General features: G+C 53.0%; 1 protein-coding gene across 1 annotated transcript in view; it reads left to right on the top strand.

Moving 5' to 3' along the window:
- The window catches only part of LOC144952545 (uncharacterized), a 19,025-nt gene extending 13,658 nt beyond the window's left edge, over window positions 1–5,367 (top strand). The window contains exon 7 of the mRNA XM_078882995.1: window positions 3,018–5,367. Within this exon, the coding sequence (XP_078739121.1) occupies window positions 3,018–3,823 (806 nt within the window). The 3' untranslated portion in view covers window positions 3,824–5,367. The remainder of the gene's footprint in view (window positions 1–3,017) is intronic.
- Window positions 5,368–22,278: the final 16,911 nt, after the last annotated feature.

Here is a 22,278-nt window from a genome sequence, read left to right as displayed (position 1 = left end):
GTGGTTGGTGGTGGTGGTGATGGTGATGGTGGTGGTGGTGGTTGGTGGTGGTGGTTGGTGGTGGTGGTGCGTGTTGTTGTTGGTGGTGGTGGTGTTGGTGGTGTTGGTGGTGTTGGTGTTGGTTAGTGGTGGTGGTAGTGTTGGTGGTGGTTGGTGGTGGTGGTTGGTTGGTGGTGGTGCGTGTTGTTGGTGGTGGTGTTGTGTAGTAAACATCGCCAATGGGGGAGACAAAGGCGGCCGGGCGTGGTGGTGCTGGCCACCCACCCCCTCGTGTGCCACAGTGCCGGCAGCCTTCGTAGGTGCTGCTACTCGCTAACAGCACTTGCCCCAACAGCCTGTCACAGGCTACACGGGGGATCTTTGTCTCTCGTCCCTCGCTCAGACTGTTGTGCCGTGATCTGCACGTCCCGTCCTGTTGGGGGAGGTAGAGCGGCGGGTCGATTCGTTCATCAATTGGTTCGTCGCGTGACGCGCCGTGAACCCAGCGGCCCGGGTTTGACTCCTCGTCAGGGCTGACTCAACGTCGGTATACGGGCGACATCCAAACCTGCCCCGGGCCGTACCCCCCTCCCCTCTCCCCCCTGCCCCCCCCCCCCCTCCACCGCTTCCACCGCCTTCACCGAAGCCGGTGAAGTATGGTCAAACGGCTCCGGCGAGCAGCACGGTGTGTGGGGGGGGTGAGGTGGAGGGCCAGGCTGTACAGTGAGGGAAACAAGTATTTGATCTTTCGATGTAAAGCTTTCGTGACTGCAGGGATTCATCTTCTTGGTTCTTTCGGTAAAGTCATGTAGAAGGGAAATAATAAAATAATAAAAATAAAACATAACAAAATAATTCTCACGACGTTTCGGCCACAACGCAAGCAGCTGTCCTGAGGTGAAGAACAGGTCTGTCATTCAGACGCTGTCTTTCTGAGCCATTCAGACGCTGTCTTTCCGACAGACCTGTTCTTCACCTGAGGACGGCTGCTTGCGTTGTGGCCGAAACGTCGTGAGAATTATTTTATTATGTTTTATTTTCATTATTTTATTATTTCCATTCTACGTGACTTTACCGAAAGAACCAAGAAGAAGTATTTGATCCCCTGCTGATTTTGTACGTTTGCCCACTGACAAAGAAATGATGAGTCTATAATTTTAATGGTAGGTTTATTTGAACGGTGAGGGACAGAATAACAACAACAAAAATCCAGAAAAACGCATGTCGAAAATGTTATAAATTGATTTGCATTTTAATGAGGGAAATAAGTATTTGACCCCTCTGCAAAACATGACTTAGTACTTGGTTGCAAAACCCTTGTTGGCAATCACAGAGGTCAGACGTTTCTTGTAGTTGGCCACCAGGTTTGCACACATCTCAGGAGGGATTTTGTCCCACTCCTCTTTGCAGATCTTCGCCAAGTTGACGTCGTTTAGCGACAAAAAAAACGCGTCGAGCGAAAATCTTTTTCTCCCTCCCCCCCCGTAAATAATGTAATGACGACTAAAGTTTGTTGAACACGTCGGCTTTCGTGGCGGGTTGAACGACACATTTATACTGGTAGAAACGAAGTGAACCAGCCTACAATAGATTATATCGTCCGTCCGTCCGATGTCCGATTAGGTGTAGCAACATCGCCCCCTACTGCAAACACTTGGCAGGACCCTACAAAAACCTTTAGACTCAGTGACGCTTTCCTGGCTAAACAAGTGTAACATTCCCTTATTTTATAATTCCCTGAGATAGCTTTTAATTAAAAAACCTTTAGACTCAGTGACGCTTTCTTGGCTAAACAAGTGTAACATTCCCTTATAATTCCCTGAGATAGCTTTTAATTAAAACATTTAAATTAAAAATTAACTCACAGCGGCCATAAGCCTACAGCTAGGCCTAAAGCCTAGAACTGGGCCTCAAACTCTCCCTTCGTATCGTACCCCCGCGTGTGTGAAAGGGAGTTAATGTTTAACAATGTTACATTCGCTGATGTTTTTAAATAGAAACATTTACATTTAAAGCTTTTACATTAATAATTAAAACATTTAAATTCAAAATTAACTCACAGCGGCCTAAAGCCTACAGCTAGGCCTAAAGCCTAGAACTAGGCCTCAAACTCTCCCTTCGTATCGTACCCCCACGTGTGTGAAAGGGAGTTGATGTTTAACAATGTTACATTCCCTGATGTTTTTAAATAGAAACATTTACATTTAAAGCTTTTACATTAATAATTAAAACATTTAAATTAAAAATTAACTCACAGCGGCCTCAAGCCTACAGCTAGGCCTAAAGCCTAGAACTAGGCCTCAAACTCTCCCTTCGTATCGTCCGATTAGGTGTAGCAACATCGCCCCCTACTGCAAACACTTGGCAGGACACTACAAAAACCTTTACACTCAGTGAGGCTTTCCTGGCTAAACAAGTGTAATAATACATGATGTTTATATTCTTTGGTTATTCGTTCCTACCAGCCCACCCCGCAGGGACCTGTTATATTTCGCGCGATCTAACCCAAAACAAAACCTGTATTATGGTTTAACGTTTGGGCGATATCCGGTGCGCGACTTTGCCTGCTACTACCGTCGTACGCACGCGCGCGCTGAGATGGCGGGAGACGTATAACCAAGGGTAACGGCCGCCACCGCCGCCGTTACCCCGTCACTCTGTACCTCTCAGCCAAAGCAGCTCACCAAAGTACTTCCACGTTCTAAATGCACGCGCTATAACGTCACTCGCGTTCCGCGTGACGACCACGTGTGCTTCGCGTTCTAACCGCGCGCTATAACGGCACTCGTGTCCCGCGTTCTAACCGCGTGTGCGCTATAACGGCGCTCACATTCCGCGTGACGACCAAGTGTGCTTCTCGTTCTAACGGCGTGCGCTATAACGGCGCACGCGTCCCGCATTCTATCCGCGTGCCGCTCCACGTCGTGCGAAAAGCGTTGCCGAATGCCGGAACCGCAGCGACTAACGCGCGCCCCGGGCCCATCGCTCGCCTCGCGATCAAACGCCGCTCCCTCCTCCTCCCGCCCCGCGCCGTGCAGACGACGGCGACGTCGCCGCGGGGGCCTGGGACTCACGGTGGCGCCACCACCAGCACCACCCCCAGCAGCAGCAGCAGCACCACGGCGGCGGTCATGACGGCGACGCGTACGGCGCCGTTCCCTCTTCCTCCTCTTCCTCCTCCTCGGCCGCCGCCGCCGTCGCCACGCCGGCGCCCTCGCACCGCACCGCTGCTCCGGACGGCGCCGCGGGGCCGGCCCGAGGGGGCACCAGGAGAACGTTCATCCGGTGGCGCGGCAACGGCGCGCGGCGCCCCATCCAGGATCACGACGACGACATCGACGTCGACCATGGCGTCATCGACGACGACGACGACGGAGAAGAAGACTGCAGCGGAGACGGTGCGGGGGCCCCGCAGCAGCAGCAGGAGCAGCAGCAGCAGCAGGAGCAGCAGCAGCAGCAGCAGAGGCGGCCCTTCGTGTGCACGAGCTGCGGCAAGGCGTTCAGCAAGCTGGCGGTGCTGACGCTGCACACGCGCACCCACACGGGCGAGCGTCCGTACGTGTGCGCGCAGTGCGGACGCGCGTTCGCGCAGGCCTCCAGCCTCGGCTACCACCGGCGCACGCACACCGGCGAGAAGCCGTACGCCTGCGGGGGCTGCGCCTTCCGCTGCGCGCGATCCAGCAGCCTCATCCGGCACCAGCGGGTGTGCAGGCGGCGCAACAACAACGGCGGCGGCGATGATGATGGTATCGGCGGCATCGGCGGCATCATCGGCGGAATCGGTGACGACGGCGGTATCATCGGCGGTGGCGGCGGCATCATCGGAGGAATGCTACGCTACTGACGTTAGCGATTCGGCGCGCGGTTGGCTACGTACGGCGGTGCGAAAGAAGTTCTCCATGCGTAGGCTCGCGCAGAGACCCGTAGACTCGCGCAGAGACCCATGGACTACTCGCACAGAGACCCATCGACTCGCACAGAGATCCATGGACTCACACAGAGACCCATAGACTCACACAGAGACTCATAGACTCACACAGAGACCCATAGACTCCCACAGAGATCCATCGACTCGCACAGAGACTCATAGACTCACACAGAGACTCATAGACTCACACAGAAGAACCATGGACTACTCACGCAGAGATCCATAGACTATTCACACAGATATCAATGGACTACTCGCACAGAGACCCATCGACTCGCACAGAGACCCATCGACTCGCACAGAGACCCATCGACTCGCACAGAGACCCATAGACTACTCACACAGAGACCCATAGACTCACACAGAAGAACCATGGACTACTCGCACAGAGACTCATAGACTCGCACAGAGACTCATAGACTTGCACAGAGACCCTGAGTTTGTCACGTTACCTGTCGGTGGACACGCTGCAGGATGAGAGATTCCCAGAGCCGGGGCTCGAACCCAGAACTTTGAGAGGAGCTGATGCCACCGCCGCTGCCGCTGATAACAAGACTCCCGGAGCACGAAGCCGGATTCTCCGCGGCACGAGGTCACAGCGAGCTGGTGTGGGACATCGACCCACGCACCCCGATTGCCTGAGATTCCCAGAACCTAGGCCGTGAGCCTACCACGTAGCCTCCGAGACGTTCACTAGGCACCCGTTGTGGTTTATCCACTCCCTCGGGGCCCACGAAACTCGAGGACAAAATGTGACAACAATCGACAGCGCCAAGCGAATTTACTGGGCAGTTGCGAGACGTTAACTCCCTCGGGCGGTATGCACGAGGTCGTGGGTTCCATCCCGACAATGGCGATGCCTGCTGCTGCTGTATTTGGAGTTTGTTGGTGTCTCTCTCTCTCTCTCCCCGTGGTCGCGTGGATTTTTCTCCGGGTCCTTCGGTTGTTTTCCTTCCGCGTTGAGAATCGACGTGACGCGTTTAGATGATTTGGCTCCCGCTATCAGTCTCTCCACGCTTGTAATTAGCCTCGTCGCTTCCGAAGAAAGAGCTACAGAGCTCGGTTGGGGCCTTACCTGGTCAACTAAAAATAGTTTTGGTTTAGCACGCGGTCAAGGCGCCTCCAGGACACTTCTAAGGTCAGATTTCGATGTAAAGCTTTCGTGACTGCAGGGATTCATCTTCTTGGTTCTTTCGGTAAAGTCACGTAGAATGGAAATAATAAAATAATACAAATAAAACATAATAAAATAATTCTCACGACGTTTCGGCCACAACGCAAGCAGCCGTCCTCAGGTGAAGAACAGGTCTGTCGGAAAGACAGCATCTGAATATTCTAAATTCCTCTGTTGATATGCAAATTCCTTCGTCAAGGCGCCCTTCCTCCTCCAACCCAGCTTAAATATACGCTGCCAAGCTTGGCGGTGCTCATTCGGACGCTGTCGTTTCGACAGACCTGTTCTTCACCTGAGGACGGCTGCTTGCGTTGTGGCAGAAACGTCGTGAGAATTGTATTATGTTATTATGTTTTATTTTTATTATTTTATTTTTTCCCTTCTACGTGACTTTACCGAAAGAACCAAGAAGTTAGCCGCCGCCAACGGCCGTGTGGCAGTTTCCGGCGTCGATGACGGCGGGAGATTTTCCGTTGAGGGCCGCGGTAAAAGCCGGGGCGGTCGGGCGACCTCCGCCTGCGATCCGATCGTACGTCGCCCTTTGCGCCAGTTGGCAATCGGGGAGCGGCGAGAGGAAGATTGGCCCTCCGGATTTGTAACGAAAAGTACGAAAGGCCACATCCCCCGATACGTTTGTCCGACCGGTGATGATCTCGGGGTTAAATGCCACCCTCCGTCCTCCCCCGTTTCTTGGTGTCGCTGTGAAGTTGGGCCATTTACCCGAGATTCCAAAGGTTGTCAATAAGTGTCATAATGAAGGCGACGTGTTTCTGTTACAATTTGTATCTACGATCAGACGTGAACAAATACTCGTAACGTTTATATTTTTCCGCAAAAACAACGCGCAAAATAGTCGGCTTGATTCAACTTCTCATATTTAAAGACGTGTGCCCCCATCGGAAACCGCTCCATTTAAAGATTCCGTTGTTATTTTTTTATGAGAAAGAACTAAAATTAATTGACTTAAAAGTCTCTGAGGGGAAGCTCTCCTTTTACCATTTTCGAATTAATCAGATTTGAAGATCATGAAATGCGGATTTTTTCATTGGTAAATTATTTCAAAAGCAATAGAAAGAACCAATGGTTCTCGCTTGAACTTGATTCGCTGTTTAACGCTCCATCAAACGAAAAAAAATGCAATCTTATATCTTGACCGGTTCCTGAATTACACCTCGCACACACGTTCATGGGGCGCTTAAAATCTAGATTTTGGAGCCTTTAGTCGAAAAATCTCCGATTTTCAGATTTTTCCGTTGGTGTCCTAAAAATCGACCTGTGCACCAAATGACGGCTTTCTGCCTTGTCGGCAAAGCACCCTAAAGCTTTTATTTGAGGAGACGTACAGACTAAGGTCTTTATTTATATATAGCAGATAATATATTAACTTTTTTTTCCTCTTTTCGGATCGATCGTTATCGACGGATGTGCCGAGAGACGCCTTTGGCAACCCTCGCTCACGCACCACTGCCAAGTCTTGCGGCATCATCACCACCACCGCCGCCACCACCACCACCACCAAATCATGTTTTTTTTCTCCCCCCCCACTCCCCTACGGTTCTAAACCCGCAGCTCTCGACATTGCCCCGACGGTATCGCGGCTTTCCAGAGATGCCCAGCGTGCCGTCCTCCTGCCTTCACGCGGACATCGGCACCGGATACAAACACATCGGTGCTCGGTGGCGTGCGGTGAGGTCAATGGCTACTGGGGAGGCATTGGCTAGTGTCATAGCCAGATTCACACGCCGAGGGGGGCGTGGTCTCGCGGGGGGGCGTGTCCTCGCTGAGGGGGTGTGTCCTCACTGAGGGGGTGTGGCCTCACTGAGGGGGTGTGGTCTCACTGAGGGGGTGTGGTCTCACTGAGGGGGTGTGGTCTCACTGAGGGGGTGTGGTCTCACTGAGGGGGTGTGGTCTCACTGAGGGGGTGTGTCCTCGCTGAGGGGGTGTGGTCTCACTGAGGGGGCGTGTCCTCACTGAGGGGGTGTGGCCTCACTGAGGGGGGCGTGTTAGACACGTCAACCTCAGTGAGGCATATTCTTAGGTTTTTTCGGTAAAGTCACGTAGGTCAAAAATTTAAATTAATAAAAGTAAAATAAAAATTAAATAAAAATCACGACGTTTGGGAGGCAACACAAGCTTCCGTCTTCATAAAAAGAAATAAATATTTTTATTTCACTTTATATTAATTTAAAATTTTCATATTCTTAGGTTTTTTCGGTAAAGTCACGAAAGCTTCAAATCTAGAATTTAATTTTTCACCTACGTGACTTTACCGAAAAAACCTAAGAATATGAATCCTTGCAGTCATGAAAGCTTCAAATCTAGACTCGGTGAGGCAGATGTGATAGCTGCCTCCCCTGGTGCACTTTCATTGCAGTTTCACGACGAGATCACCGAGCCTAAATATATTTTATACACATACGTGAAATAGGTTACCTGCGGTATGGAAGGCGAGGACATGAAATGAAGGGGTCTACAAACATTACATTGGTGACATACTGAGATAGTAACAGGCACGCGCTTATTGCCCGCGCTCCATCCAGTTACTGAGGGGTTGCGCAATCAGAGGGGAGGCTGAGCTGGTCGCTGCCTCACCTCTCGTCTCTTCCTGTATTTGCAGCGGAGCTCCGCAAATTTGGCGATTTTTGAATAAAAAAATTATTGGAATCGTACAGAAATGACATTAATAACGCAGATCAGTGGGGAAATCTTGATATTTCTTTTATTTGATAATTCTTTTTTTAACTTTTCGTACCAGCTGTTTTCATTGGAGTATGACGGGTGAGGTTCTGCCTCCCCCTGCCTCCCCTGACCGCACGTCCCTGTCGGTACTGTATGCGACGCTGCGTATTGTCTCATTAATGATCAATAACGGCATTTACGTTATTACGTCATTGAGATTTGTACCCGATAATTGCATTATTACGTAATAATGTAATTATTACTGGGATTGGGTGTGCCACCCGCCACAAGTTGTGATTTTGCCCCCCACACCCCCCCCCAAAAAACCGTGCGACGCTAAAATGTAGCCGACGCGATGATTGCCGACGACCACCGCTTGCTGCCCGCTCCTCCTCCCCCCCGCGACTTTCGTCGAGCGCGGTTCACGACCCCACCTCGTCATTCGTGACCCCACCTCGTCATCCGCGACCCCACCTCGTCGTTCGCGACCCCACCTCGTCGTCCGCGGCGAGGGTCACGTGCCGGAGGTGCTCGCCAAATGGCAAATTCCCCGCGGGCAAACCATGCTGGGGGGAGGGGGGGGAGGGCTACGAATAGTTTTTGTGTCTTTTTAAATGAATTTTAACCTGAGACGAAAAAAAAATTACGGAAATAAGCTATTGAATAACATGAAAAATAATGTCATCACTTTTATCTCTCGTCACTTTAACGCATAATCCTCATTTAATCTCATCGCTTGCTCTCTCTCTCTCGATGCGGTATCCGCGTAGCGTTCCAGATGCGATTCGCGGATAGTAAGTTTGTGAGCAACGAGCAGAGAGAGACAGAGCGAGAACGAGAGACAGAGAGACAGAGAGGGGGAGAGAGCGAGAGACAGAGAGAGAGGGAGAGAGCGAAAGACAGAGAGAGAACGAGCGAGATAGTGAGCAAGAGAGCGAGCTAGAGGGGGGGGTTACATAAAGCCCAGTAAAAAAAAAAAACACGAAATGATGAACGAAGCAAAGTGCCGAATACACTGAGCATCTTATTGTTTCCACTGATCGTAAAAAAAAGCGAGAGGTGGCGAGTGAGAGCGAGAGCCAAGTATTACCCGACAACGAACGAACTTGAGTGCTGAGGAGGCCGCAGGAGAGGAGTTACGTGGACGCCGATCAGGAGGGCGCCCGCTACCCTCGGCGTTCCCACCACCACCTCGGCGTTCCCACCACCAGGCACAGCGCCATCTCCGGCGGCGCCGCCTGGTGGTGCACCGCTGCATTGTGGTGCCGCAGCCGCGCCGCCAGCAGGCCCCGGAGGAGCTGCTCCGGGCGCCGGCGGCCGACCCAGACGGCGCCGCTCAGCGCCGTCGTCGCCGCCGCCGCCGCTGCATAACCATGAATCGGCCTGAGCTCCTGGCAGCGGCGGCGGGAACAACAGCAGCAACAACAGCAACAACAGCAACATCAGCAACAACAGCAGCAACAACAACAGCAATAGCAGCAGCAACAACAACAGCAACAACAACAGCAGCAACAACAGCAGCAGCAACAACAGCAGCAGCAACAACAGCAGCAGCAACAACAACAGCAACAACAGCAGCAACAGCAACAACAACAGCAACAACAGCAGGCGGTGGCGGTGGGTGCTAGCGTCGAGCGGGAGGAGGCAGACCTCCGCCGTCGTCTCGAGCACTCGGAGAGACTGAGCAGGGCGCTGCTGCGTCTGGCACGGAGACAACAATTGGCGCTTGTGGCGGGCGGCCTGGTGCCCACGCGTCACGTGGACACACGGGCGGTCTGGTGCCCACGCATCACGTGGACACACGGTCAGCCTGGTGCCCACTCACGTGGACACACGGTCAGCCTGGTGCCCACGCACGTGGACACGGTCAGCCTGGTGCCCACGCACGTGGACACGGTCGGCCTGGTGCCCACGCACGTGGACACGGTCAGCCTGGTGCCCACGCACGTGGACACGGTCGGCCTGGTGCCCACTCACGTGGACACGGTCGGCCTGGTGCCCACGCACGTGGACACACGGGCGGCCTGGTGCCCACGCACGTGGACACACGGTCGGCCTGGTGCCCACTCACGTGGACACGGTCGGCCTGGTGCCCACTCACGTGGACACGGTCGGCCTGGTGCCCACGCACGTGGACACACGGGCGGCCTGGTGCCCACGCACGTGGACACACGGTCGGCCTGGTGCCCACTCACGTGGACACGGTCGGCCTGGTGCCCACTCACGTGGACACGGTCGGCCTGGTGCCCACGCGCGTGGACACACGGGCGGCCTGGTGCCCACGCGCGTGGACACACGGGCGGCCTGGTGCTCACGCACGTGGACACACGGTCGGCCTGGTGCCCACGCGCGTGGACACACGGGCGGCCTGGTGCCCACGTGCGTGGACACACGGGCGGCCTGGTGCCCACGCACGTGGACACGGGCGGCCTGGTGCGCACGCACGTGGACACACGGGCGGCCTGGTGCCCACGCACGTGGACACGGTCGGCCTGGTGCCCACGCACGTGGACACACGGTCGGCCTGGTGCCCACGCACGTGGACACGGTCGGCCTGGTGCCCACGCACGTGGACACGGTCGGCCTGGTGCCCACGCACGTGGACACGGTCGGCCTGGTGCCCACGCACGTGGATACACGGTCGGCCTGGTGCCCACGCACGTGGATACACCGTCGGCCTGGTGCCCACGCACGTGGACACGGTCGGCCTGGTGCCCACTCACGTGGACACACGGGCGGCCTGGTGCCCACGCACGTGGACACGGTCGGCCTGGTGCCCACGCGCGTGGACACACGGTCGGCCTGGTGCCCACGCACGTGGACACTCGGTCGGCCTGGTGCTGCTGCTGTGCCACCGGCGGCGCTAGGGGGGCGGCGCCGTCGGGTTTTTAAATACTCGTAGTTTTTATTAATCTCCACTTTGTTTTAACTTTGTTTTCACTTTGTTTTTGTATTTATTGCACGCGGACATTTATTTAGCAAATGACAGAGCACGACTTTTGATTGGTTTTGAGTATTTTTTTTTTATTTTTTCTAATTGACACTTTTTTATTAAAAGCATTTTGCTAGAGAGAGTGGAGGGGGGGGGGCAAAGTGATTGCTAAGTCCTTGGGACGGCAGTTCACCCAGCGGCGCAAACCCCCGCCACCAAAAGTCATCTTCGTCGCCGCCGCCGTAAAGTCGACAATCCGCGAAGCTCTTTGCAGCACGCGCTCGTCGCTTACGCAAGGGAACGACGTTTGCGTTTTACAAAGTGGGGGGGGGGGGGGGGGTCATTCGACTGGTAAGTGGCGTTGCTTTAACCGCCCTTTGTAGAACCGTTTTCTCTGCAAAGCAGAGGTTGTTTTTGTTGCTGTTGGGGTATCGAGCACGTAAATGTGGAGTCAATACCACCACCACCTGACACAGCCAATCGGTAAGGGTTTTGCACGTGAACAAAACGTGGCCAATTCGTCACTGGTTCAGCACCCGCGCCGGTTGCGTTGGGAGACTGAACCCACTGCAATGTTCACAATTCGAGTTTCGCCGGTAATTAACAACAACCGCCAGCATCGTCGTCGTCATCATCATCGGGCGCACTGATCGCTGGCGTAACGCCGCGGGCCACTCGATTTCGTCGGTGCCGAACCAAGCAACGAATTGGCCACGTTCAGAGGTCGCAATCGGGTACCCGATACCCGTACCCTACCCGATACCCGGCCGGGTACGGGTACCCGTTTGCGACCCTGGTGCGGCCGGGTACGGGTAGGCCGTGAGTCACTGGTGAGTCACTCATTTCCCAACGTCTTGTCTCTTCTCACAATTCAAATTCCTAGAATCAACCCACCCGCACCTGCAACGTGGCTTCATCCCAGAGGTCGCAATCAGATACCCGTACCCTACCCGTACCCAGCCGGGTACGGGTACCCGTTTGCGACCCTGGTGCGGCCGGGGTACGGGTAAGGAATCAAAACCCGTTTGCGACCTCCGACCTTATTTCGTTTACGTGACCAAACCTCACGAAATGGCCGTGTCGGGCGGCGGCTGCAGTGGGTCTAACGGCATGCGTTGATCTTGACGCGATTGGACCCGGACAACCTCGACTGTGGCCAATGTCGGAGCCAGGTTTTTAAATACTCGTAGTTTTTATTAATCTCCACTTTGTTTTAACTTTGTTTTCACTTTGTTTTTGTATTTATTGCACGCGGACATTTATTTAGCAAATGACAGAGCACGACTTTTGATTGGTTTTGAGTATTTTTTTTTTATTTTTTCTAATTGACACTTTTTTATTAAAAGCATTTTGCTAGAGAGAGTGGAGGGGGGGGGCAAAGTGATTGCTAAGTCCTTGGGACGGCAGTTCACCCAGCGGCGCAAACCCCCGCCACCAAAAGTCATCTTCGTCGCCGCTGCCGTAAAGTCGACAATCCGCGAAGCTCTTTGCAGCACGCGCTCGTCGCTTACGCAAGGGAACGACGTTTGCGTTTTACAAAGTGGGGGGGGGGGGGGGTCATTCGACTGGTAAGTGGCGTTGCTTTAACCGCCCTTTGTAGAACCGTTTTCTCTGCAAAGCAGAGGTTGTTTTTGTTGCTGTTGGGGTATCGAGCACGTAAATGTGGAGTCAATACCACCACCACCTGACACAGCCAATCGGTAAGGGTTTTGCACGTGAACAAAACGTGGCCAATTCGTCACTGGTTCAGCACCCGCGCCGGTTGCGTTGGGAGACTGAACCCACTGCAATGTTCACAATTCGAGTTTCGCCGGTAATTAACAACAACCGCCAGCATCGTCGTCGTCATCATCATCGGGCGCACTGATCGCTGGCGTAACGCCGCGGGCCACTCGATTTCGTCGGTGCCGAACCAAGCAACGAATTGGCCACGTTCAGAGGTCGCAATCGGGTACCCGATACCCGTACCCTACCCGATACCCGGCCGGGTACGGGTACCCGTTTGCGACCCTGGTGCGGCCAGGTACGGGTAGGCCGTGAGTCACTGGTGAGTCACTCATTTCCCAACGTCTTGTCTCTTCTCACAATTCAAATTCCTAGAATCAACCCACCCGCACCTGCAACGTGGCTTCATCCCAGAGGTCGCAATCAGATACCCGTACCCTACCCGTACCCAGCCGGGTACGGGTACCCGTTTGCGACCCTGGTGCGGCCGGGGTACGGGTAAGGAATCAAAACCCGTTTGCGACCTCCGACCTTATTTCGTTTACGTGACCAAACCTCACGAAATGGCCGTGTCGGGCGGCGGCTGCAGTGGGTCTAACGGCATGCGTTGATCTTGACGCGATTGGACCCGGACAACCTCGACTGTGGCCAATGTCGGAGCCAGGATTCTCAGGTCGAGGTGGGGGGGGGGGGGGTAACCCCTCCAGCGAAGAAAAATGATAGAGGAGTTTTTAGCAAGTGAGGAATTGTCCCTTGCTTTTATTTGACGCGTGCGGCGATGGCACAGCCATCGATCGAGGGTCGATTTCGAACCGCGTCGTGTGATCGGCATCGCGCTCGCTGAAGGTGAATGCCTTCAGGGAAGTCGTGGACTGTGTATACGCAACTGCGCACAATTCTGTGAGTCGCTTATAACTGTTTTGCCGTTACTTATTTGCCAATTATGTACTCAGACTATTGTCCTATCATCTCATACATTCCCTGGCACAATATGCTACACAGTGGCAGTGGGGGTCGCAAAATGCGACCCCCACTGCCACTGTGTAGCATATTGTGCCAAATAAACCCCAATGATCCGATCGAAATCCCGAATTTCGATCGGATCATTGGGGGGGGGGGGCACGTGACCCCCCCACCCCACCCCTCCCACCGGCTCCGCATGTGACCGTGGCAAACATTGGCCTCGAAAGCCCTCCGACTGCGGCGCGTTCAACGCAACCGGATTCGTCGCTAAACTTGTTTCTGTCGCCCGCCCTGGGAGAGAGACGCGGGCGACGATGCAACGGGTCGCGCAGCCGCGGGTAAAACCCGCCGCCGGTATTTTATAGAACGCGAGCGTGCGTCTACCGTATGCTTTATATGTGTGTGTGTGGAGGGAGAGAGAGCGAGAGAACGTCTCTCTACAATGTGTACATAGTGGTTTTATTTATGGCTTGTGTATTGCACACGGACAGAGTGTAAAGATAACTATCGGCTTGTTTATTTTGGATTGGGGGGGGGGCTGCTGCTGCACGTGAAGGCGATTAAAAGATTTCTACTTTCACGCGGCGCTTGCGACGTCTCTGCTTGAGCGGGAAACGGCGGGTGGCAGAGGTCGCAACCGGGTACCCGATACCCGTACCCAGCCGAGTACGGGTACCCGCTTGCGACCCTGGTGCGGCCGGGTACGGGTAGGCCGTGAGTAACTGGTGAGTCACCGTTTGTCACTCATTTCCCAACGTCTTGTCTCTTCTCACAATTCAAGTTCCTAGAATCAACCCACCCGCGCCTGCAACATGGCTTCACCCCAGAGGTCGCAATCAGGTACCCGATACCTGTACCGTACCCGGCCGGGTACGGGTAGGGTACGGTTACCCGTTTTCGCCCCTGGTGCGGCCGGGTATGGGTAAGGAATCAAAACCCGTTTGCGACCTCTGGCGGGTGGGCAAAGTTGCGGATTTATTTTAACGACGGCGGTTTTGGCGAAGTCATCCGCGCGCTCTCCGTGGTGACGCAAATGACGACGCTTGGCACGACGTCAAAATATGCCCCGAGCAGTCTGCTGGGAAGGAGCAGCAGCAACAGCATCATCAGCAGCAGCATCAGCAGCAGAATCATCAGCAGCAGAATCAGCAGCAGCAGCAGCATCAGCAAACCGAAACGACCCTTCTTCTGCTTCGTCCTTACGGTCGCTGATGTGGATGCAGAGCCGACTACAGTTTCACATTCAGCTTGGGTCAAGCCCAGATGATAACCGCGTCGTCGGGAGCAGCGGCGGCGGCGGTGGAGTTGGAGCGCCTTGGTGATGTCCCAGAGGTCGCAAACGGGTTTTGATTCCTTACCCGTACCCGGCCGCACCAGGGTCGCAATCGGATACCCGTACCCTACCCGATACCCGGGTACCTGTACCCGGCCGGGTATTGGGTAGGGTACGGGTACCCATTGCGATCTCTGGGATGAAACCATGTTGCAGGCGCGGGTGGGTTGATTCTAGGAACTTGAATTGTGAGAAGAGACAAGACGTTGGGAAATGAGTGACAAACGGTGACTCACCAGTGACTCACGGTCTACCCGTACCCGGTCGGGTACGGGTAGCCGGGTATCGGGTAGGGTACGGGTATCGGGTACCCGGTTTCGACCTCTGTGATGTCCTCTTGGTATTTGTGGATCGGGCGTTGGGGTCGCGTCACGGTGTGCTCCGGTCTGATTCCGAATGGCCACCGTCGCACGCTCCGGCCTGGAGAGTTTTTAATTTCTCCGTTTGAACCTCATATGGCGGGACCCCGGGGTCCCATAAGTCCCCCCGGCTCTCGCATAAACTGCATTGAAGTCCGTTTGTCTGTCGAAGGCGAACGACACGGCAATCTCTTCCTCTCGACGAGCTCTACACGATGCGCTAATCAAAGTTTCGTTTCTTCTGCACATTCGTCCTCGCTGCTGCTGCTTGGACGACAACAGAATGATCCGCGCCAGGTGGGACGGAGTCACCAAAAAAATTAGATTAATTTCGATTTAGACTTTATTCGGAACCCCGCCATAAGGTTAATTTGTGCATCAGGCAGAGGTCGCAAACGGGTTTTGATTCCTTACCCGTACCCGGCCGCACCAGGCTCGCAAACGGGTACCTGTACCCGGCCGGGTACAGGTACTCGTTCCCTACCCGTACCCGACCCGAAATGAGTGACAAACGGTTACTCACCGGTGACTCACGGCCTACCCGTACCCGGCCGCACCAGGGTCGCAAACGGGTACCCGTACCCGGCCAGGTACGGGTAGCCGGGTATCGGGTAGGGTACGGGTATCGGGTACCCGGATGCGACCTCTGGCATCAGGGTACCCGTGCCATTTGCTGGCATGCTTTGTTGCAGTGGATGCGGTTTAGGGTGCACCAATGAGCAGCTCTGAGGACGAAATAACCCAAATCTATGGCAACCAAACATGGGGAAATTAACGTCAATTTAGGTGGCGCGACACACACACATTCATTTCCTTTCTAACGACCGAGTCGGCAGCCAAAGGCTGGAACGCCTCCCCCCCGAAGTCACGGGTTCCATTCCCAGATTATTTAAATCGCCATTATACAGGTAGGAACAACAGGTTCCACACTGCCCACCAGGGATTATTTGTCTGTCGTGCACGAATGCGCTGTCCAACCAAGTCCCTACCTGCCCACTCCGAAGGAACGTGTTTTTTTTACTTTGCAGTAGAGTTTCAAGTCTGTGGATTTCGATAATTGTTTTTTTACCCTTTTATCTGGCAACAAAACTGACACCTTTTTTTTACGAGGAGTCATGTTTGCATAGACCACAATACCTGCAGTCATAATGCATACAAAATACACAACTCTGATAATGTATGCACTGTCCTTGAAGTTGATTGGTCCACACCCGAGACAGCTTTTCTCAGAGCCTAGTCTCACATGGGTTGGACCAGATGACGCCAAAAGGCGCACAACTCAAAGACAATGCACCATCAGAGTATGAGAGCTCGGGGTCAAGCATTTACACCATTGGAACCTCATTTGCCAGTAAAAAGGTCTGATAATTGTTTTTTTACCCTTCTATCTGGCAACAAAACTGACACCTTTTTTACAAGGAGTCAAGTTTGTATAGACCACAATACCTGCAGTCATAATACAAACAAAAAACATAACTCTGATAATGTATGCACTGTCCTTGATTGGTCCACACCCGAGACAGCTTTTCTTAGAGCCTAGTCTCACATGGGTTGGACCAGATGACGCCAAAAGGCGCACAACTCAAAGACAATGCACAATCAGAGTATGAGAGCTTGGGGTCAAGCATTTACACCATTGGAACCTCATTTGCCAGTAAAAGGGTCTGATAATTGTTTTACCCTTCTATCTGGCAACAAAACTGACACCTTTTTTACAAGGAGTCATGTTTGTATAGACCACAATACCTGCAGTCATAATACAAACAAAAAACATAACTCTGAACAGGACCCTGCGGGGTGGGCTGGTAGGAATAATACTTAGTACCGGTACAGGGATATCGACCGGGTATAGAGGAGTTAAAGAAAAAATTACTGTATTCTAGTGTAACGTTAATTAAAAGTGTTTGTTTTGACAAGAAACGCTGTGAGATTTAAAGACTCGTAGTCTTTCATTTCCAAACGATCACATCTGAGATTAATTGACCTTAGATGGGGAAACTCGAATACATTTACTAGTATAAAGGTGAAATAAAATAGAGGGAATAAACTGCACCTTGGTGCATTTTATGTCGTCTATATAGAGTTGAATAAACGGGCGTTTGGCATATTCATATAACAGTACTACATTGAGCGGTGTTTATTTGGCACTTCGAGTTTTTATTCGCGCGCACGACATGGATACCGAAAACAACCACGACTTTGAAGACCCCAATGGTTGTCTGGACGCCCACGTTGAAAAGATGCTTGCTGAAACAGAGACCGCATTTGCTGCTGGAACCCTTTACAAACTCGGAGTGAAAAGCGTCGATTCCATGGACCCAGAACCAACCGCAGTAGGTGCTGCTATAACGGTAGCATCGCCACCAAACATGCAGCCAGCAGCTAAATGATCAAAGATTGCAGCACATTTGGCGTGACAATGAAAAACTTTCAACACCCAGCTTGTCTGGTCAAACTATTTTATATATGTGTGGAAAGGGAGGAATTCGCTATTAATAGTAGACACTGAATCACCGACGCCGGAGCGACGACAGTCTACGTGAGGATGGTAGATGGCCCTCCAATACTAGGTGTCTTGGCCCCAGAACTAGCAAAATTTTATGATTATGTAAAAAGTCTATACTACGCGAATGCAGCTTGGAGAATACACAATGAGTCATAACAGGCCGCACGATACGCTACGCCGTCGTCTGGTGTATACCAACAAGTATTGTCGAGGGGTCCAAGAGGTGGATGCAAACCCACAAGCCATCCAGCGTTCTGGGCGCAATGCTTGGTGTTGAGAATGGCAAAAACACCACAGTCGTATCCGTTGAGTTGCAAAGGGGCACGGCAGGCAACACTTTGGGCAATGAGCGGTGTCCCAGTGGGATTAGCCACTACTATCGCTGTGAAAACGTTGGCAAATCTGAGCAGCGTGCTAGCGTTGTCTGGCATCCCGTCTCGGCTCAACGAGTCGAAAATAGTAACCCACGACTCAGGGCGTCCAGGGTTCACAAAGCAGAGTACTTGCCAGTGGTTGTCGTCCTTGCAAACAGGCATCAGCCACAGATGGCGCGTGCGAAGGTCCGAAATGCCGTGCTGCCACCGAAGAGCACGACGGTCGTTCGCCGTTATTTGTTGTGCCCAATTTGTTGAGTCCTGGGAATAGCTCCAATAAATATCTGGTGAGATAATTGCGATTGTATCCCGGTGCCCATCAATAGCGATCTGCATGAAAAGCTCGACAGCGGCACTCGTGAGCCAAGCGCCCGGCAGCAACGAGGTTTTTGTCGATTCATACACGACCACACCATGGTGAGTGAATAGGTGTGTAGCAGCCGTGTCGTTTTCCAGAGCGTCAATGTCGACGACGCCACTTCGTTGCGGCAAGCGGTTCCACCGTTTTATGGCGTTTGTTCTTGGTGGGAAAGTTTGGCTCAAAACTGGTCTTGTTAGGCAAGGATTCAACTTGGCGCTTGTTTTTTTTGTGTGGTCGAATCGGACCAATTGTTGGACATTTCGCCGACTTAGGTGTATTGGCACCGGTATACGACCGTTTGTGTTTCTCAATAGCCAAAGCTGCGTGTGGACGCCGCAGGTTTTCGAGCTCTGTTCGCATGTTGTCCCTGGATCGCGAAAAACCGTCGTCTGCAATGTCCATACACCATCGTGTCGCAAATATATTCGGACGCAACCGACGGAGGCGTTGTGCACTGAAACCAAAGGAAAGTGGCATACACCGAAAGGTAGTCGATGATTGTACCCGCGAGAACATGACGTAAAGTAGTTCGTATGTCAATGGCGGTCCGTGGGGACTGCTTTCCAGATGCGCAATGACGCGAGCACATGTTTCGCCTTGAGCTTTCCATGCCGTGAGGGCAAATGCCAACGTACATGCTCTATACTCGACACGTTGATTTTTCGCCATTCGGATGGAATGCTTGGATCGTTGTATCAATCCAATGGGGATGTGCAGGTTGGTTTTTCGATCGACGCACTTTGGACGCCGACTATAATGTAGTCCGGTGCGAAAGGCAGGTCAATGACTTGCTTGTGAGAGCCTGCTTTTATGACACCAAGGGCCGCTTTTTCGTGCTCGGTGTCGACCCAAGCCAGCGATACGTATTCACATTTGGTCCCGTTTGCTATGCCATACCCCACGTTGGCGTTTTCGTTGCAAAGAATTTGGCCGGGCGCGCCGAGCACAAAATAGTCAACAAGCTCTGGGTATGCCTCCTCGTTGTACAAAAGCGCCGTCAGAGCAACGGGCATTTCGAGCTTGAGATGTCGTCGCCAACGTAGCGCTGGCGTTTTCTTGGACGCCGCGAAGATAGCAGCCATTGCACCATTGACGACACACCGATCGGTGTTGCTTGTCAGGACTACTGAATCTGTTGTCCATTCAGAGTTTTGGACAACGTCAGCAGCAGTCAGCTCCCGGGTCATTGCTTGTACCATAGGGTCTGTGATCGGTTTGTATGATGACATTTCTTTTGACCATCGCGGCCGCTCGGGGTAATTTTCTGGGAGTGCCCGAAAAAGCTCCAGCAGCTTTTGATGAACCGGGTCCTTCGCAGCACGCATTTGCTCGGAGATGTCGAAGACACGGAACTGGGCAAACAGGCTCCGAGCGTGGGCAGAGTCGCTGGTTGCGTTTCCGTACATGACACGGTACAAATCCTGACCAGCTCATGCCACTGGCAATTGGACAAAATCGCCACTGAGGAGGATGGAAATACCGCCAAATGGCAAATTGCGGCCGTAAATGGATTTTAGGCGGCGGTCCAGGAGAAAATTACCCGGAAACATGCTGACTTCATCGATGCACACCAGAGCCAGTCGGTCGCCACCCAAAGACCGCGCAATGGCGACAATGTGGGGACCTGCGGTCAAATTCGGCATATGTGCCTTGAAACCCATATGAAATGTGCGCCCGTTTGGAAGCTTTGTGGCCCCGGTTCCGGTAGGGCAGCAGTTGATCTGGACTTTGTTGTCGTGTTCGTGCTCGCGCTGCAAATGGTCGATGATAAAAGACTTCCCAGTTCCACCTCCGGCATGCATGAGACACAACTTCTGACCGGCATCATCCATGATGAATTTCACAATCTCCAGCTGCGACTTGGTGAGTGCACTGCGATCCACAGGAGCGGACGCCGAATTGGTATCCTCGCGAAATAGTCCATTTCCGCCGGGCGAGCTGTCCGATTCAATTCCAGGAGAATCTGCCACTGCCATGTCGTGAATTGACTTGCAGATCAGAGAAAGATCGGGGGCGGTACAGGTGCCCGAATGATGTTTTGGTGCACGATAGAACAATCGGGGACATATGCATCTGGTGCGTTTTGCTGCGCGGCGTTCAAAGAGCCGTGAAGAGCGTAGCAATTGTCTCGCAGTGTCTTGTGTGCAGCTTCCATTTTCATGTCACCCGCAGAAGCTGCTATTGTGAGATCCCGTAGCTCAGTGGCGCTGAGGCGACCCGTTGCCTCTTCATCGTCTAGTACGATGTCATTAGTACCCGCGGAACAACTGTTTTTGTTAGCGCTAGGGCGACGAATTTCTGCCCACCAATCGGCGTTGCGCTCGCGCCAGCGACTCGATGCAATTTCGTTGCGACTGCTTCGATACCCCTTGCTCATAATGTTTTGCATGTATCTCAGGCGTTGGCGATTAACAAGTGACGCAGAGCTACAGTCCCAAATGTCGAACAGCTGGCAAAGTCCATCGGTGCAATGGCCGGTAGTCTCGCCGATGTTACTGACCCCCCATGGTACGAGCAGAGCCATCACGTATTTGGCTAGCCCATCCATTTCTTTGTACCACTGTAGCTGGGATGTATCCTTGTCAGGCTTGTTGCCAGGAAATGTTGGCGGGGGAACAACAGCAAGCATCGCCGTCTTCATTTTTGTGCGGATGACGCCTTCATAGTGGTCAAAGAGTTTGTGACCAGTGCCAAGGGGAAAGGTACTACGCGGGGGGCGCCCACGACCAGAGTACTCATTCCCTGAGTTCTTTTTCGGTAGTAGCTCAACGATACACTCGTATTCGAGCTGTGAAAAGGCTTCAAAATATTCGCCTCGGTGCGCGTACGATTCAGCTTGCGATAGGAAGATTCGTTTGTCTCCAGTGACGTACAACGCAGTGCCCCCGCAAAACTCAGCGCAATTCTCGTTGGAGTAAACTGATGCGATGAACTCGTCCAAGCACGCCTCGACGTAGAGATTATCATTTCGTGGTCCAGCCGACTGAGTCGCATCCGCCAGTTCACCATCCTTTGACTTCAGGCAGTGGGCAATGTAGGAAACATTCTCGTGTGCAAAGATGTATCGGAAAGACTCACTGGTGACGTGAGATGTGTTGCCCAAGAGTGCATAAGCCATCAAAGGAAGCGACCATTGAGTGCCGCCCGAGAAACCATTCACGGTGCGAGATGCCAGGTGTTTCTCGGTCCGCCGGTTTGTACCACTGTCGTCTGCTCGACTTGGATGGGCGTGGATTTCATCGACCGCAGCAAGTAGGAATGCAGTTGCCTGTCGCAGTTCAGCCGTTCCTTTCGTCATGTACGATGCCTCGTATTCTTCCACTGCCTCGCCCGCGTCTTGGCCACTGATAATCGAGGAGTTGTTGTGGCATCCAAGCAAATTGGTAGCGATGATGTTTGTTTCAACAAACATAGCGTCCTGCTGTGGACGGTGCAGTTCCCAAACAATAGGTCCAGGCAAATGAGGCCGCATAAGGATTCCGTTGAGGTGGTTCAGTGGTTGCTCCAAGAACTGAGCTGTTGCGCCGTCAATTTCGCGTCCTTCTATACCACATTTGATGCCCTTGCTGATGTCTTCTTTTTTGTGCATGGTGAGAAGGAGAGGGCAGCTTGGACGTTCGTGCACCCCACGTCCCATGCTGAGCCGGCACATATACTTACCACGCTTTCCTTTCTCGCACGTGAATCCATGATTATGCCATCCTGTGAGAATCGCTTTGCGCTCGCCAACTTCAACAAAGGCTTCATAGTGCGAAGCTGGAGGTACGGCGATGTCCGCAGCGCGGGGTTTCGTGTCCGCGTCAGTTTCGAATCCATCAAACCATTCGTGGGTGGCCGAAGACACGTGCGTGCATGAAGTGCTCACAAGGTACGCCGATGCAGCGTCCTTCATGCTGTCTGGGGCAGCTGCAAGTCGTGTAAGCAGCGAAGGCTGTAGGCAGGAGGAATATAACGTCATATGCCAA

This window comes from Lampetra fluviatilis, chromosome 3, assembly GCF_964198595.1.
Source record: "Lampetra fluviatilis chromosome 3, kcLamFluv1.1, whole genome shotgun sequence".
NCBI classification, from domain to species: domain Eukaryota; kingdom Metazoa; phylum Chordata; class Hyperoartia; order Petromyzontiformes; family Petromyzontidae; genus Lampetra; species Lampetra fluviatilis.
The sequence above is the reverse complement of the archived record's forward strand: the minus strand, read 5'-3'. Positions and strand labels throughout refer to the sequence as shown.